This window comes from Natator depressus, chromosome 11, assembly GCF_965152275.1.
Source record: "Natator depressus isolate rNatDep1 chromosome 11, rNatDep2.hap1, whole genome shotgun sequence".
In the NCBI taxonomy this organism is placed as follows: domain Eukaryota; kingdom Metazoa; phylum Chordata; order Testudines; family Cheloniidae; genus Natator; species Natator depressus.
This window is the reverse complement of record NC_134244.1, coordinates 9766776-9784727: the sequence shown is the minus strand read 5'-3', so window position 1 is coordinate 9784727 and position 17952 is coordinate 9766776. Positions and strand designations below refer to the sequence as shown.

Below are 17952 nucleotides of genomic sequence, written 5' to 3'. Positions count from 1 at the left end.
TCCCTCAGCATGAACCGCCCGCCACGGGCATTGCGTCCACTTGTTCTGGTCAATAAACCGTTTGGGACAGGGAATTTCTGTCATGTAAAACACCAAACTCATCTATGATTAGGGCTTCTGATTTGTTATTTTAACCCCTAAACCCTGATAAAACAGCCTGAGACAAAAGTTGAAATCAGTGTTTATCCAATAAACACTGGAAAACATTGGAAATGGTTACTTGTATTTAAGAGCTCATCCCCACAGAGCATTAATGAGGTTATGGGTGTGTGAGTCTAAAGCACACTAGCATGTTGCTCGTTAATTGGTCCACACAGACCCTGCTGGTGCGCATTAAAGGTTCCCTAGTGAGCTTTAATGTAGTATGTTAACGTGCACTAGGGATTACTTGTTACAGTATATACAAAAAGAAAGCACACCCCACATCCCCTGCAATCACCAATTTTTGGACATCTACACAGAATTTACAAATTGCTAAAAATAACCCCCCTATAATCATAGAATTAGAGAACTGGAAGGGACCTTAAGAGGTCATCTAGTCCAGTCCCCTGCACTCGTGGCAGAACTAATTATCTGGACCATCCCTGACAGGTGTTTGTCTAACCTGCTCTTAAAAATCTCCAATGATGGAGCTTCCACAACCTCCCTGTGCAATTTATTCCAGGGCTTAACCACCCTGACAGTTGGGAAGTTTTTCCTAATGTCCAACTGAAACCTCCCTTGCTGCAACTTAAGCCCATTGCTTCTTGTCCTAGCCTCAGAGGTTAAGAAAAAACATTTTCTTCCTCCTCCTTGTAACAACTTTTACATACTTGAAAACTGTTATCATGTCCCCCCTCAGTCTTCTCTTTTCCAGACTAAACAAACCCAATTTTTTCAATCTTCCCTCATAGGTCATGTTTTCTAGACCTTTAATAATTTTTGTTGCTCTTCTCTGGACTCTCTCCAATTTGTCCACATGCTTCCTGAAATGTGGTGCCCAGAACTGGACACAATACTCCAGTTGAGGCCTAATCAGTGCAGAGTAGAGCGGAAGAATTACTTTTCGTGTCTTGCTTACAATACTCCTGCTAATACATCCCAGAATGATGTTCGCTTTTTTTGCAATGGTGTTACGCTGTTGACTCATATTTAGCTTGTGGTCCACTATGACCCCCGTATCCCTTTCTGCAGTACTCCTTACGAGGCAGTCATTTCCCATTTTGTATGTGTGCAACTGATTGTTCCTTCCTAAATGGAGTACTTTGTATTTGTCCTTATTGAATTTCATCCTATTTACTTCAGACCATTTCTCCAGTTTGTCCAGATCATTTTGAATTTTAATCCGATCCTCCAAAGCACTTGCAACCCCTCCCAGCTTGGTATCATCCACAAACTTTATAAGTGTACTCTGTATGCCATTATCTAAATAATTGATGAAGATATTGAACAGAACCAAACCCAGAACTGATCCCTGCGGGACCCCACTCGTTATGCCCTTCCAGCCTGACTGTGAACCACTAATAATTACTCTCTGGGAATGGTTATCCAACCAGTTTTGTACCCACCTTATAGTAGCTTCATCTAGGTTGCATTTCCCTAGTTTGTTTCTGAGAAGGTCATGCAAGACAGTATCAAAAGCCTTTCTAAAGTCAAGATATACCACGTCTACCACTTCCCCCATCCACAAGGCTTGTTACCCTGTCAAAGAAAGCTCTCAGGTTGGTTTGACACAATTTATTTTTGACAAATCCATGCTGACTGTCACTTATCACCTTATTATCTTCTAGACGTTTGCAAATTGATTGCTTAATTATTTGCTCCATTATCTTTCCGGGTACAGAAGTTAAACTGACTGGTCTGTAATTTCCTGGGTTGCCCTTATGTCCCTTTTTGTAGACGGGCACTATATTTGCCCTTTTCCAGGGCAATGAAATTAATAATAATGAAATTATTGAACCCCAAAAAGCAGAACCCTATCTCTGATCTACAGTAACAGCAGGTATTCCTAAGGTGTCTGTTGCCATGATACCTAATGACAGGTTTCAGAGTAACAGCCGTGTTAGTCTGTATTCGTAAAAGAAAAAAGAAAAGGAGTACTTGTGGCACCTTAGAGACTAACCAGTTTATTTGAGCATGAGCTTTCGTGAGCTACAGCTCACTTCATCGGATGCATAGCATATTGTGGAAACTGCAGAAGACATTATATACACACAGAGACCATGAAACAAAACTTCCTCCCACCCCACTGTCCTGCTCGTAACAGCTTATCTAAAGTGATCATCAAGGAGGGCCATTTCCAGCACAAATCCAGGTTTTCTCACCCTTCCCCGCCCCCCCACAGACACACATACAAACTCACTCTCCTGCTGGTAATAGCCCATCCCTCTTTGAAACCTCTCTTTATAATGCGCATGATAATCAAGGTGGGTCATTTCCAGCACTAATCCACCCGCCCCCCCCCCCACACACACACCCACCCCTCCAAAAACCACACACACAAACTCACTCTCCTGCTGGCAATAGCTCATCTTACAATGTGCACAGCAATAATCCAAGTTTAACCAGAACGTCTTGGGGGTTGTAGGAAAAAAAACAAGGGGAGATAGGCTACCTTGCATAATGACTTAGCCACTCCCAGTCTCTATTCAAGCCCAAATTAATAGTATCCAATTTGCAAATGAATTCCAATTCAGCAGTTTCTCGCTGGAGTCTGGATTTGAAGTTTTTTTGCTTTAACACCATCACAGGGCCTAACAACATCAGCCACACTATCAGAGGCTCGTTCACCTGCACATCCACCAATGTGATATATGCCATCATGTGCCAGCAATGCCCCTCTGCCATGTACATTGGTCAAACTGGACAGTCTCTACGTAAAAGAATAAATGGACACAAATCAGATGTTAAGAATTATAACATTCATAAACCAGTCGGAGAACACTTCAATCTCTCTGGTCACGCAATCACAGACATGAGGGTCGCTATCTTAAAACAAAAAAACTTCAAATCCAGACTCCAGCGAGAAACTGCTGAATTGGAATTCATTTGCAAATTGGATACTATTAATTTGGGCTTGAATAGAGACTGGGAGTGGCTAAGTCATTATGCAAGGTAGCCTATCTCCCCTTGTTTTTTTCCTACAAACCCCCCCCCCCCCAAGACGTTCTGGTTAAACTTGGATTATTGCTGTGCACATTGTAAGATGAGCTATTGCCAGCAGGAGAGTGAGTTTGTGTGTGTGGTTTTTGGAGGGGGGTGTGTGTGTGTGGGGGGGGGCGGGTGGATTAGTGCTGGAAATGACCCACCTTGATTATCATGCGCATTATAAAGAGAGGTTTCAAAGAGGGATGGGCTATTACCAGCAGGAGAGTGAGTTTGTATGTGTGTCTGTGGGGGGGGGGGGGAAGGGTGAGAAAACCTGGATTTGTGCTGGAAATGGCCCTCCTTGATGATCACTTTAGATAAGCTGTTACGAGCAGGACAGTGGGGTGGGAGGAAGTTTTGTTTCATGGTCTCTGTGTGTATATAATGTCTTCTGCAGTTTCCACAATATGCTATGCATCCGATGAAGTGAGCTGTAGCTCACGAAAGCTCATGCTCAAATAAACTGGTTAGTCTCTAAGGTGCCACAAGTACTCCTTTTCTTTTTTCTTTCATGATATCTAAGCAACACTGTTGCAAGCACCCGCCACTGGATTCAGCAGGAAGGTGAGATAAACCTCTCCAAAACACTCTAGTTGCAGCAGTCAGTGGACTAGCTAGAGATGGCATAGACCAATTAGACCACACAGCCCACCTCCCAGGGACACAGCTGTCTGCCTTCTGATGTTTGTGGCTTCTGGATGCCCTGGAGGTACAGCTGCCATTGCACTGTCCGTATCAGCACTGAGCCACTTCAGTAACTTGTCTCTCCTTATGTTAACAGGTTTCCCTCTGTGCCTGGGCATACAATGGCAATTCTACCAATGTGAGAGCTCTTTAATGTGAGTACCCAGCAGCAAGCTTCTGCTGTCTGTGGTCTGGACTTTGACTATCATCAAAGTGATCTGCCAGCTCCCCCCTCATCTCCCCGTAAAGGCCAATGTGTTAGACCATCCATGTACATTTGCTATGACATACATCAGTGTTGATGAGAGACAGGAACACTGCCGGGTGATTTTGAGCTGCCAGAATAATCAGCTGTATGCACAACATGGCCTAAAGGATTTTTCAATTAGCAACATGCATCCACTAAAGAACTTAGACACTCAGATTCTTGCTGGGGACTTCAACCCTGTAGACTCTTGTCGTATAGACAAGACAACCTTCGCCAGTGCCGCAGAAACCCGGCTGTATCGGAGTGTGGAGAATCTACACTGGGCGACAGTTGCAGACTCCAGTCTGTATTCGCAGTGCCGGAGCATGGACAACGAGCTCCTTTTCCACTACAAAGGTGCCAGTTACTGGTCCAAAGGCTCTGCAGAGAGAGCCCCAGTACAGAGCACAGCAGACGCTTGCGGGCACCTGCCCCTCCACCCCAAGCAAACATCACCACCTGCGCGAAACGTTCCCCTTCCTCCTTTTGCCAAAGTCTCTCAGTGGCTTTTCCCTTCCGCGGAGGAGAGAGCCCTACACGGGGATGCCAAAAAAGAACTGAAGGAGAAGCTGAGGATTCACAGCGCCAAGGCGGCGGCGGAACCCTGCAAGCCCGTGCGTCCCCAAGCGCCTTTGACAGACCGGGTGGCGAGGGAGTTCTCAGAATGTCGGACGTGCCAGCAGTACAAAAATGGGTGTGCTGTACACTGCTGTGCGCTGTTTGTGAAACACGCACTCCTCAGTCAAGGCCCCACACCGGCGCCGGGGAGACAGAGGCCATGTTTTGCGTGCAGGATAACCAGTCCGGAAGACATCAAGCAGGAAGCTCTGAGGAGGTTGCAGCTGAGAAGACAGAACAGCTCTCCCAGCCTGACTCTCCATCATGCCAGGGAAAGCCAAGAGATCATCAAATCCAGAACCATTGGATCCCTGAAGGGTTGTGATGGGGAGACTGATGCCAAAGGGCCGGCAGAGTTGAGCAGAAAAGGACGCTGTAAAGGGAGACTCTACATCCCTACCTTTGAGGAGTTCAAGAGAATGAGAAGCAAGGAGATGCGTTTATCTGCAGGTACCAATGGGCCAACAAAGTGCCTGAGTGAAGGGTCTCTGGCAAGCCAGACTCTGGAAAAGGAAAGCAATAAGGACATCCGCTTGGCTGTGCCACAAGAAGCCCTGGAGGCCAAACCCCCCAGCGATTCCACAGCAACAACGGACGACTATGATGATGTGTTTCATGAAAGCCACATCACTGCTGGCTCTGCCCATTATGGAGACATTCCAGCCACCTGGGGCAGCTTCAGTTTGGTCAGCGCAGCTGGGGCTAACCAGTGCCTGTCGAAAGACTGTACCTACCAGCTGTCAAGTACAGATAGGTCCCTGGTCCCTATTTGCTCTAGCCCGATTCCAAGATCGCCTTTGCAGACAATAGCAATCCACGGGGAGAGGGAGGAGGTCTGCAGTGATGAGCAGCAGGGATTAGACTCAAGACAACTGAGTGGAGTCCTTCACTTTGCTGGGCAGGCACTGGCTTCTGAAGCCCATTCTTCTTGCTGTCCATCGTTGCTCTTAGAAGCTACAGACCTATCCAGTTATGGAGCTAAGCTACAAAAAATGAAGGATGAATTCATAGGCTCAGCACTGGATCTTATTAAGAAAAGGTAACATACTCTACTGGGACACTGAAAGCAGTCCTGGTTTGAGGGGTCTATGTCTTCCTCCCAATATGTACGTGTAACTCCCATTGGGATCAGTACTCTGCAGTTATACAGAGCCTTTCGGCTTAGGATCTCAGAGTTGCAAAACCTAACCAATAGAAATGGCTATTTATTAGTTGTATTATCACAGTACCTAGGGACCCTAGTCATGGATCGGACCCCCATGTTTCCACTATTTTTTTTAATCCTAATGGAAGTAGGTGTTTGACACAAACATTTCCTTTTAGTGTTTGCAACTGAAACACTGCACCATCCTGCTAGTACCTGATAACCTGGAGAGGAAATTGACTAGAAACTGATCAACAAAACATTTTAAGGGACTTGTCTATTTTGATCCTTCGAGCTGACTGAATGAAGTACAGAAAGCACAAAGAATGAATAGTAGATTGGAATTTTAAAAATATAAGGTGCTAACAAAACAAAGAGGAACTTATATTTTAAAAAACCTGAGTTTTAAAGTGACGGGGATTCTTTTACTGTGATTTCTCCTGGGGAACCAACCTAGCCAAATACTACCAAGTAATACTTGTAGTGACTAGTAAAGGCTGTTGCTTAATCTGGATAGTGTCTGAAACATTTCCCTTAGGCTAGAACCAAGGAGTGCTGTTTAACTCCCAATTTACAGCTTTGGGTGGAAATCACCAAGTTCCACATGATTTCCACTCAAATTGGCCTAAGATTTGTTTCTAATTCAGCCCAAACTTCACTCCAGAGGCTTGTGACACTGTAGGAATCTAGCTGGAGTTTCAGGCTTGTAACAAAACCCAAACTCACCACCATGGGCGGTGGGTGAAGCTTCCCCTGGGGTGGCTAGCTCCCTGTCCAACCTCTTCCACCCGCGGCCCCACCCCACACTCCAGCCTCACTCTGCCCCAGGCCCCACCCCTGCTCCACCCCCAGCCCTGCCACTGCTTACAGCGTCCTTCCTCACTCCCCCACCCGCTGCGAGATACCCGGGGCGGGAAGAGGCGGGGCCACCACAGCCCAGGTGTCTGGTGGTGGGGTGGCGGCAGCATACCTGCCGCCCATGCTCACCACTTTTACTTCCTCGTCACTTAAGATGACACAACAGATACACCTGGGACATGCTCTTGCTCCCATTGAAGAGAGCAAGGCCCAGATGGCATTTAGGGTCCTAACTTCCACTGAAATCAAAGTTCGGAGCTTAAATACCTCTGTGCATTTGGGCTGTCCTTGGCTCCAACGGGAGCAGGAGTGGGCCTTTAATAAAGTTGTGCTGATGAACACATAGGCTTTGTTAAGTTTGTTACAATTCTACCAAGCAATTTTGTCTTGTACCATTACTTACTTGTACCCACACTTATTTACTTTAGACTCACGTAAATGGTTTCATAGTTTAAGACTGAACATTTATTTGAGTTGTGACGTTGGGATGATGGAAATTTTTAAGTCCCTCTTGAATCATTTAATCCCTTTGGCTCACATAAGAGTCCCTGCTGGGAAGAGACACACTGGTCTACCAGTGGAAATCCTACATAGGCTTTTAAATATAAATTGCACTTTCTGAGCTGTCTAAACGATGTGGGATCACCATCCAGGACAGGACACAAGGAGCTGGGGACTCTCAAACTGTTGAGCTTTGAATTTGGGAGGATGAGAAGGAAATGAGACCATCTGTGTAATGAAATAGGAACCGATTGGACAGGCAAGGGATTGTGGGGCAAGTGCTACTCGGGGAGATGGTTAAGGAGAAAGACACTCCAAGAGAAAAGGTTTTCTGGACGACGTAAGGATGGTAGATGAAAGAGCTGTTGTCAAGGGCAAAGACAACTAAGGCCAAAAAGATTAGGGGAAGTGTAAAAAGATGACGAGGAGGCAGAAAAGCCCATCCAGCTAGAAGAAGAGGGGAAGGGACATGGATGGCACACAGGAGCTTGTACGGACCATACCCGTGTTGGGAAGGTGAATGGAGAAGACTCAGAACTCAAGAAAAGGATGGAAAGGACTGAGAGCTGCTGAGGAGGAGGATACCGCTATGGTGGTTTTGCAGAGGACTGAAGAAAGGCACTGTGCACAGATGGGGTGGGACTAGAGCATCTCTTTCTAGAAGATTCAGGGAGAATAGATGGCTCCACAGATTCAGAGGAAAACAGCACATTCATATGGAACTGCTCACTCCCCTGCATCATTCCCTGCCAGCCTGAAAGCTTGGCATGAAGGAGAAGCAATGTGTAACAGAGATCAACAAAAATCAACCCACCAAAACACCTTACACAATAAATAGCCCAAGAGATTTTACCCTGCAGGTGGAGGAGAGCCAGAGACTCCATAAAATCCACTAGGGACTTTGCTACTGCTATCAATTTGATGTGAAAGATGCTCAGACACTATGGTGATGGATGGCAGGATAAAACCCTATGACAGAGAGACAGACAGACAACTCTGCTGCAGCTTTTCTGGGCCCTAGTATATTTCTTCCCAGCTGAATTCTCCTGTGCTCTGGCCTGCAATGGAGTGTGGGAACTTCAAATCCCAACCACCCAAGGCCAGGATGGGGAGAACTCCGGGCTCCAGACTCACAACAGCTCAGCTAGGAAGTATTGTACTGGAGTCCAGAACAGAGGCAGCTGGGTCCTAAGCTTGGTAATATGGTAGAAAGTGGGTGGTGCTGGGGAAAGGGCTCACAACATGGTGTCAAGTGTGGCACATACTGGATTCCACCACAAACTGCAGTCTTGCCTACAGTCCACTGGTGGGCCATGACTATCAGAGAGCATAGACTATTTTAGAGAATACAGTGAACACCTGGCAGGAACAGTACCAAGGGAATACAGCTAGCATATGGCTAGAGGAAGGAAAGTCAGATGGGGTCAGTATAAATGGGAAGATCCAATGGAGGAAGCTGAGAGGGAAGATGAACGCAGAAGATGCAAAAGGGAATGAAGTTCTGAGGCCTGGAGAAGAGAAAATAAACTAGGCATAGTGCTTTGTCTATGTGCCGAGCATGACAGCACTGATTTATACCTGTTACCCGAAGTTAAGGGGTTGGCAGAGATCTTGGAGTGCTGGCAAGAGGGTCTTCAGAAGAGGAAACGAACATCGCTCGGGACGTGGGTGAGAGCTAGAACGATGGAGGGAACTCTGGAATAACTGAAAGCACGTTCAGTGAAAGAGAGCAGGAAGGTCAGTGGAGTTGGTGGAGGGAAGAGTTCCACTATCGAGGAGATGTTGCGGCAGACTCCATGGTCCCTGGCCATGGTGAGGGTAGAGTCTGAATGAGGCAAGTGTGTGAGGAAGCCAGATTTTTAGATTCTGTGGGGAAGACCTGGTGAGAGAGGAAGGGAGGGCCCAGTGGAGGTGGTGGCAGGTGGGGGCGAAGTGGGAGAAAGATCACCTCAGAAGCATTGGCTAGAGATGGGCAGGGGCAAAACTCTCAACATAATATTCATCTGTATTAGTATTAAAATGAGTACATATAGACAGCGACCTTCACTCCAAAGGATCCCACGGCAGTTTACAAACCTCCTCTCTTTACAGAGGGAATCACTTCCCCCTCCACTGAAATGCAGCCACATCTGGTGTGAACAGGGCAGTCCTGTAACAGTCCACAGTGACACTGCACAGCAAATTAGAGCAAGAAGTGGAGAGCACTGTAAGGAGTTGAGATTCCAGAGGGGCATTTTTAAAGAGGCGGCATGAATTAAGAGCAGAATCAGGTGACCACATCCCACCAAGGGCAGACGGATCCCGAAGCGTACAAGAGCTGTCCCTGTATGGCGCTCACAAAGGAACACGATTTAGGCAAAGATAAGATACTGTGGATCCTTTTAGCAGATTTGAAGACAGACAGCGGAGCCAGTCTGCACGAGTTATGGTGTCAGTTACATGATCCATCAGCTTCCCAGCCACAGCCTTATTTCAAGCAATAATTGCTTTTAAGATGAAAAAAAATAAAGGATGTCTGTGCCATGGAAACATCACAGAGGTCAAATTTAAAGAGTCCAGAGGCAAGGGGCCAGGCCCTGGGATGCCACTGCACAGGAACAAGTGCTGTCCAGGCATGTGAGAGAGAACAAAAATACCTTCCTCTTTGCTCTCCCCTGATCCCGCTGCAGCATGTGCAAAGCTGGCTCCCCCTGCACAGGTTAGAGCCAAGGGGCCAAAATCTCAGCCCAGGAGGAATCCCAGCCACACGCCTCTTGCAGCAGAGGGAGAGGGAATGGCATGAGAGCTCCTACTTCAGCTCTACGCTGCTGAAGGATCATCCCTGCACTGGGAAGAGCCTCGTTGGGCTGGTTAAACCAGCCAGATTACATCAGTGGTGCAGGACAAAGTGGTCACAGTGGGGAAATCTGCATTAACTCTGGCACGTTGCACAGCCAGTATATTTTGTGGTATAGATCTAACCACAAAAGCAATAATCCAGGGTTTCTCAAACTAGGGTCTGTGAGGGTACTCCAGCAGGTCCGCAAGTCTTGTCCGGGACCACCGGCCCCACTGATCAATGCCGTGGATCAGCTGTTCAGTGGCGTGCAGGAGGTGCTGGGAGGGAGGGGGAGGAGCGGGGATGGGGTGCACTCGAGGGAGGAGGCGAAGAAGCAGGGAAGAGGAGGGGCGGGGTGAAGCAGGGGTGGGAAGAGGAGGGGCAGGGTAGGGTCTTGGGGGAAGGTGTGGAGTGGGGGAGGGGACTGGGGCTGAGCAGGGGGTCCATGAAAATGTTTAAATCAAAATGGAGGTCCTCGGATTGCTGAAGTTTGAGAACCACTGCAATAATCTATTTGGCGCACAAAGCAGGTCTAAAGAAAGCTCCGTTCACACAGCACGGACACTGCTGTAGGAATACTAGCTGTTGCCTTTCTTACGTGTTTTACCTGTAACTGACCAACCCTAGTGCAGATTTAATTTCTTGACTCTAAAATAGTCTATTTTTTCCACTCTTTCCTTTTCAAAACCACCTGGACACAACCGGCTCCCATTTCCCAGGGAGGATCGCCTTTGGAAATGTTTAGAAGAGTAAACAAAATATATAAAAGCCACAAAAACTAACACTGTGAGTGAGCTCCCCAAACATCATTCCCAGAGAAGTGCCTCCACGTCTTCACTTTTAGTAATAACTCTCTGCTTTTAGAGCGGATAGCACATGTCATGAGAAAAGCTCAAAGCATGATACAAACATAAATGAATGATCACTTCCTTGCAAATTAGGTCTGTACGGTCTTGTGCCTAAGACAGTGCATGGGCAATCAGGAGACCTGGGTTCTATTCCTGGTTCTGCTGCTGTGTGGCCTTGGACAAGTCACTGCACCACTTTGGGCCTCAGTTTCCCCTCCCACTCTTTGTATATTTAGATTGGGGAAGGGACAGTCTCTTACATCATGTTTATGCAGTTCCTAGCACAGTGGGTCCCTGATCTCAGTAGTGGATTCTAGATGTCACTGTAACACAAACAGCAGTCATAATTTTGTTATTCCCATTCTACAGAGGAGACAATAGAGGCATAAAGAGTGAAGTGGCATAACAAGACCCACATAGCAGGGCACTGGAAGAGCCAGAAATAGAACACAGGAGGTCCTGATTCCCAGCCTTCTGCTAGCATTGCACGGTGACACTGGCGTTGTATACAATCGCAGTCAGACTCTAATTGTGCAAATCCTCTGCTAATCCTAGCTGGGATCTAGAAGCATAGAAGTGTGTGAAAATGAAAATATTCATTTGAAAAGTTAACCAACTTTTTCAGGCCTAATAAGAGATTCAGTCTGAGTTTGGGGGAAGATTTGGGTCTGTTCTCACTTTATCTGAACCAGATTCAGTTTGGGGTCTGTGCTCATTCACGTTAGCTGAGCCAGTTCACCTATCCCTAGTTATAAATGGAGTGTCTATAGACCTCAATATGTGACAGTACTGGGAGCTACAGTTTAGCAGCTGTCAGGCATCAGTGGTAGCCTAGGAGTAAAAAGCTACGAAAAGAAGAAACAGTCATTATACTAGGTATTGGTTAGTCACAAAGGCTGATTATATTCCAGTCCCCTGCATCGCTCTGGTCAGTTACACCAAGGTTGTCTGTATACAGTCCTGACAGCCCTTCTTGTTAAAGGAATTTGAAACAAGGGAAATGAAACTTCCTCTTAACAGATTTCTTTGTGATATAAACCCAAAGCAGAAGGTGTCTCAGTATCCTCATGATCGCTTCCCGCTTATTCTTCACCCATTGATTGGCTAAACTATCAATATTGCACCAAATCCTGCTCCCATCTTCCCTGAAAATAATTTGTTTTATTAGAGACACAGTCCATTTAAATTGAGTACGCCTTTTAAAAATGAGTTCAAAGCAGTGCCAGGCACTACAGTATCCCTCTGGGACAGTTTTTATAGTTTTATAGCCACTGCTGTAACTGAGATCACCAGATCTGAGCTGATTTTAGATTCCTTAAACCACACACAAGTGTATTATTAAAACAAGGAATGGACTGGAGCCTTCCAGTCTGGATCCTTCTCTGAACGGATGGGTGCTGCTCAGACCTGGGGACCCTGCCCAAACCCATCTCTGCCAAGAATTTCAGATCGTCTCCTAACTCCTAGTGATGGCTGCCCCTTTGCACATATATGATGTTGATTGGCTTCTGCTCCTTCCCTTGCAGCTGCAGTGCTGAGACTGCCGCAGACTCTCCATCCATGGGATCATGTGACCCTAGGAAAGCTGATCTCTCTTCTCCAGAGGAGGACAGTGATCCATCTACAGTCATTTCCATGGCAACACGGACCTGGAAGACCAAGCCAAATAATGAGACACCTAGTGACACTCAACCTGCAGGAAACGTAAGGAAAAATTCCCATTTCACCCCAGGCAGGTGGCTTTTGCCAGGCACTAATCACCATTAGCATTTAATTAGTTAGATTTCAGAGTAGCAGCCGTGTTAGTTAGAGTGTTCGGAAAGATCAGGGGCATACGAACGGGCTGATTTTTGACCCCGGGAATGGATGTAGAAAGGAAATCTGTGAATCAAGTCAGTTTTGTTAAATGAAGTTTTTCTGTTGCATTATTTTGAATTCACTGTTTTTTTCCTGGAAAGTTTTAGTGTAATAGGGGCTAGTTCTTCCCTCATCCCTGTACAGGCCACCCCTGGCTCGCTGGGATTGGAGCACCACTTGGTGTGTGTGTAACTTCCAAAATAACCCCCATGAACCCCATAAGGACTTCATTCCACCCACCCCTACCCAGCACAGACATTCGCTGTGTAACCAACTGCTCGTATATTCGCGCTCTTTTCAACAGTTAGGTTTAGTTTTTAAAAATGTGTCTGAAACGGCAACATTGAACTGTTCAGTGACTGGTGATGCCAATCCATCTGAGAATGGAAGAGACAATGGGCTCAGTCTTACTTCTCTTGATACTGTTGTTTGTTTTACAGTAGTGCCTAGATCAGGACCCCATTGTACAAACCTAGAGAAAGAGATAGCCCCTGCCCTAGAGAGCAGAAGAAGAAACAGAGGTGAAGTCATCTGCCCATGACCCCACAACAGAGCTGGGTTTAGAACCCAGGGCTCCTGACTCCCATGCGGTTGCCCTAGCCCCAGACCACACAGCCTGCCCCCATGAGTGGGAGTTTTGCCATTGACTTCAGAGGCAGCAGGATCAGACTCTGTCATGGCACCCAGCAGCCTGCAGAGCCCAGGCTGGCTCCGTCGCTGCTTTTGGTTCTGACAAAGCTTTTAAATATTTCCTGGCCCCCGCCCTAACGGCACTTGCCTTTGTTGCAGAATTCCAGCCCGAGCTGCCGCAGATCCAGCTCTGACATCGCCCAGGAGACTGCGGACTGTGTCAAGGCCCAGCGGGAGTGCCGTCTGCGGCCTCATTTCAGTGACCCGATGCCAACAGACGCTGTGAAGAGGAAACAGCTGGAGCTGAAGATAGCGGCAGCAGCCCGGCAACACGCACAGAAGCGACGCCAGGAGAGAGACCCTGGTACCTGCACCGATTCCTTCATGGGCCTGGACAGACTGTCCGTGTACCTTCCTTAGTTTAATTGTAACAGGAGATTCTGCTCCCTCAACAAGGACAGTTTAGAATTCAGTGGCTGTGAACCAGATCCTGATCTCATTTATACTGATGGAAATCTGGAGTAACACCACTGACTTCAGTGGAGTTGTTCTGGGCTTACACTGGTGTAAAGGAATTCAGAATCTGGTCCAGGGGCTTGTATCAATGTAGTCTGATTGGTTACGCTGGTGTAATCTGGGCTAACCCCAGAGCGGTGGGAGGAGGCCCTAGCAACCATGGGAACTGACATAGCCATTTCTGCACCACCCCCACAGGATCCCCTCATGCAGGGGGCATGCTGGGAGTACTCCTAGCGGGAGGGGGACACGGCCAGGCTTTCCTATGCCCTGGCTATTCCTGGCTGCCCCAAGGGCCAAGAGTGGCTGCAGACAGGTGGGCTCAAGTTAGGGCAACCCCTGCTCTAATCTCCAGAAGGGACCAAACTGGCTTCTGGCAGCCCCCGCATATGGGAGGCACAAAGATGGCATAAACTCACTGTGCCTGAGTCCAGTGGTGGCACAGGGATGGATTGGTCCCATTGGACTCCAAACTTGCACTGGCGTAAGTGAGAGGAGATTCAGCCCAAAGTCCCTGGACTATAACGCCTGGAACTGTCCTGCACTGGAGAGCACGGGGGACACGGATAAGATGAGCTAATTGGTGTGTAGCCGCATGCCCTCCTGCCTGCCCATTTATGGCAGGGCACAGTAGCGGCTCTGCCTCTGTTCCCCTCCGAGGCTTCTGCTGCCCCCTCCAGCATCTTCCAGGCTTAGGTGGCTCAGCGCCCCCCGGCTAGGCCCCTACCAGTTCTGGGCCCCCAAATGCCGCAATAAACACACAGAAATGAACTCTTCCCTTCCCTCGGGGCGGCCTGATGGGCTGTCCCCAGCCATCCTACCCACCCACAGCAAGAGCCCCAGGTCTGTGAGCTGGGCTCTCCCTTTTTAGCCCCTCCCATAAAGCTTGACACCTGCTTCCCGGGTCACAAGGTAGGGTGGATTGGGCCCCCAGCAGCCCATTAACCCTTTCCGGACTCCTCTGGGGTTTACACCCCCCCACCAGATGTTTTCTGGGATTCATAACAGATAGAGGGGTTCCTGCACTCAAAGGTTCGTCTGGCAACTGGCTCCCTCTAGGTCTATGTTCTAAATAACCCCATCCCCCACCACTGCCATACCAGATTACCAGATTTTTTAGCCATACCAGATTACGGCCTTGAAACATCAATCCCTGGGGGCAGAAGGATGTATTATTTGCCTGGCACGAGGCATCATACTGAGCACTGCAGAATAAATGGTAGGCAGGGAGCACAAGCCATTTCATGTAACAACACAAAGCACAGCAATGTCCGTGCTCCAGTTCCCAGCTTGAATCCCTGGGGGACAAATGAGTTTTTTAAAGGTCCATTGTAAGGGTCAGATCCCCAGCTGGTGTACATGGGAGTGGCTCCATCGACTACTGAGTTGCACCCGCTGAGGATCTGGTCCGATTTCAGTAAGTTGCAGAGTCTGAAGTCGGAGCTGACTTGCGCAGAAGGCAAGTGAGCGGTGGATCAGGGCTGTGTGTTTTCAGAGTCCACTGACACAGGCACTCACAGGCTGGCTCAAGCCCCCTTAGCAGTGGGACTGGTGGAGGGGCTCCACCTGGCTTCTCCATCTAGCAGCAGCAGAAGGGTGGGAGACAACTTGAAGCCCTGTTTTCCCCTCATCCTCTCCCTTAGGCTCCTAGCTCCCACGGCTGCCCCCAGCTCGGAGTCTGTTGAGTGAGCTCTTCCCAGTCAGCAATGCACGTCCTGAGCTTCGTTCGTGTCTGTGCTTTGCTCAGGTCCGGTGGTGGCTAAAGCCAACATCCCCTACGGCTGCAGCTTTGACGAGAACACCCGCTCCCTGTGCAGCTCCCTGCGATCCAAGCACCGCTGGAGCAACGTCAGCAGCCTGAGCGCGGACAGCGGCATTGTTGGCATAACCGATGAAAGGGACGATGCCGAAGCCGGTGGCGCGACCAGAACCAGATCGGCGGAGGTGGAGAGGGCGGATAGCGGCATCGGCCAAGCATTGGCCAGGAAGTGGAAAAACAGGGCCTCTGAAACACTGACTTCTTTGCAGGCCTGGGAGGCACACCGGCCCTGCACAGACTGCGGTGAGAGAGATTTCCCAGTGGAGACAGAAGCACAGAACCAGAGCAAGAGAAGAGCCAACCTGTGTGCGAAGTGCCAGAAGCGCAGGACGGAGCGAAAAGAGTCGATCCTGGAGTTCGTCCACACAGAAGCCAGCTACGGCGAGGACCTGCGGATCATCAGGGAGGAGTTCTACCTCCCGATGCAGTCGGCTGGGCTGCTGACGCGGGAACAGCTGATCGTGGTGTTCAGCAATATCCAGGAGCTGATTGACCTCAATGAAAATTTTCTGGAGTATCTCCAAGAAGAAATTGACCAGGCCTTTGATCAGGTACAGTCCCTGCACTCAGCTGTGCTTTCTGCCCATAGCAGCAGTGGCGGGGTCAGTCATAGGGCCACATCATCGCACTAATTGAGAAGCAGCATTGTCTAATGGTTAGGGCGGGGGGGGGCTGAGAATAGGGCTCATGGGTTCTGTTTCCCAGTTCTCAGCCTCTTACCAGTCAGCATTCTGTCCAAAAGTCTCTCTCCCTTAGCTTTTTCTCAGGGTCATGCTACGAGTGCTTCTCTGGGGCTTCCTTGATGCCTCCTCTGGCTGCTTCTGTGGTGTTTCTCCTGCTTCTCTTTCTCACGCACACAGCTCCATCAAAGGGTACCAAACCTCCTGCTTTTGCATCCATCCCCCAGTCAAACCCCTCCACCCACATAGCTCAGATTCCTGACCAGCCTTGCACGGTGGCCTGTGTTTTGCGTGGTGGCTCCTGCTTTTTCAGTTGTCTGTTCCATCAAGGAGCTGAATTGCTTCTTACATTTATCCTGAATGAAGGGCAGCTGATACACCAACCAGCTTCAGTGAGGTTTCACCTAACCATCCACATAACATTACCTTGTAAACAGGCAGCAACCTCAAATGGCGAGAACAGTCACTTTGGAAGTAGCATGCGATACAAAAATTATATCAGAGAATGGGGCCACCAGGAGTGCAGCCAGCCGTGGGAGGATCACCCAGGCGTAGGAGGACCCTCCAGAGCTGGCATAACATGCGTAGGTCCCACAATGTCCAACTCCAGTCAAACCACTCCCACTATGGTATGAAGCCCCAACGTGTAGACAGCTGGCAATAATCCATGAGCATGGAAGTCAGCTGGAGCACAGGACCAGTGTTCAGGGGGTCAATATGTTACGTGCTTTGGCAAGGTGTCTCAAATGAAAAAAATGAAACCTTTGTAAAACCACATCGTGTTTGAAAACCAAAACAACTTCCTGACCAACTAAAGGCTGGCTCCAGTGGGGTCCCGCAGCCAGTGTCACTTCGCCAGCCCAATTCAAGATGGGGCAGAGCCGAGTAAATGAGTCTGGGATCAGAAAGGACAAAAGAGGCATTTGAAAGTGTGGTTCTGCGCTCAAAGGGGACAGTAAAACTGACATCATGGGGCACCATCTTTATTGTCTCTCGATCACAGGTGCTCAGTTTACACGTAAAAAGACGTTCCTTGTAAATTGTCAGCTCTGCAAACTCAGCCTTGGATTGGGGAGTCAAAGTGGGATTTTTTCTTCTCATACACCATCACCAATCAAGATTCTTCAAGATAGATTATACTCTTATCTATGCATGTGTGACCCCATTAGTAGAGCTGATGGAAAACAGAATTTCTGTCCTGTGGAAAAATACTCCATTTCAATTCCAATCATTTGACATTTTTTCCACTGAAAATTTCCTGCAAAACATTTTGACTGCTACAAAACACCATTTTCCAGTGGAAAACTGTCCATGAGAAATGTTTTCACCAGCTCTATCCATTAGCCACACAGAGAAACTGATCAGAATTTAGTACACAGAGTTGTTGATTCACCAGAAGGAACAGACTCCAGCTCATACGCCCTTAGCCATGTTGGCCCTGCCGGGCTAACAGTAAAAACCACTAATAAAGTTGCGGATATGATACCAAAATCCCAGGAGAAGATCTGTTAAGTCAGAAGGTGCCATTTTTACATAGTCGTTTTTCAGTAGAGAACCCCACTTGAAACCAACCGGGCCAGATTCTGATCAGTTACGCAATTGCAAA

The 17952-nt window shown here is 48.2% G+C and overlaps 1 protein-coding gene across 7 annotated transcripts in view; it reads left to right on the top strand.

The window, feature by feature from the left end:
- LOC141995752 (uncharacterized) overlaps positions 1-17952 on the top strand; it is a 96131-nt gene that overhangs the window by 69070 nt on the left and 9109 nt on the right. For 5 of the 7 annotated variants that reach the window (XR_012641397.1, XM_074967123.1, XM_074967124.1 and 2 more), the window contains 4 exons: positions 3908-5714; positions 12371-12548; positions 13491-13695; positions 15595-16217. Coding sequence is in view for 6 of the 7 variants with exons in the window: in XM_074967123.1 (XP_074823224.1) it covers positions 4093-5714; positions 12371-12548; positions 13491-13695; positions 15595-16217 (2628 nt within the window). In the remaining variant the exon portion in view is untranslated. The remainder of the gene's footprint in view (positions 1-3907; positions 5715-12370; positions 12549-13490; positions 13696-15594; positions 16218-17952) is intronic. The other 2 variants (XM_074967129.1, XM_074967128.1) reach the window with 2 other exon arrangements.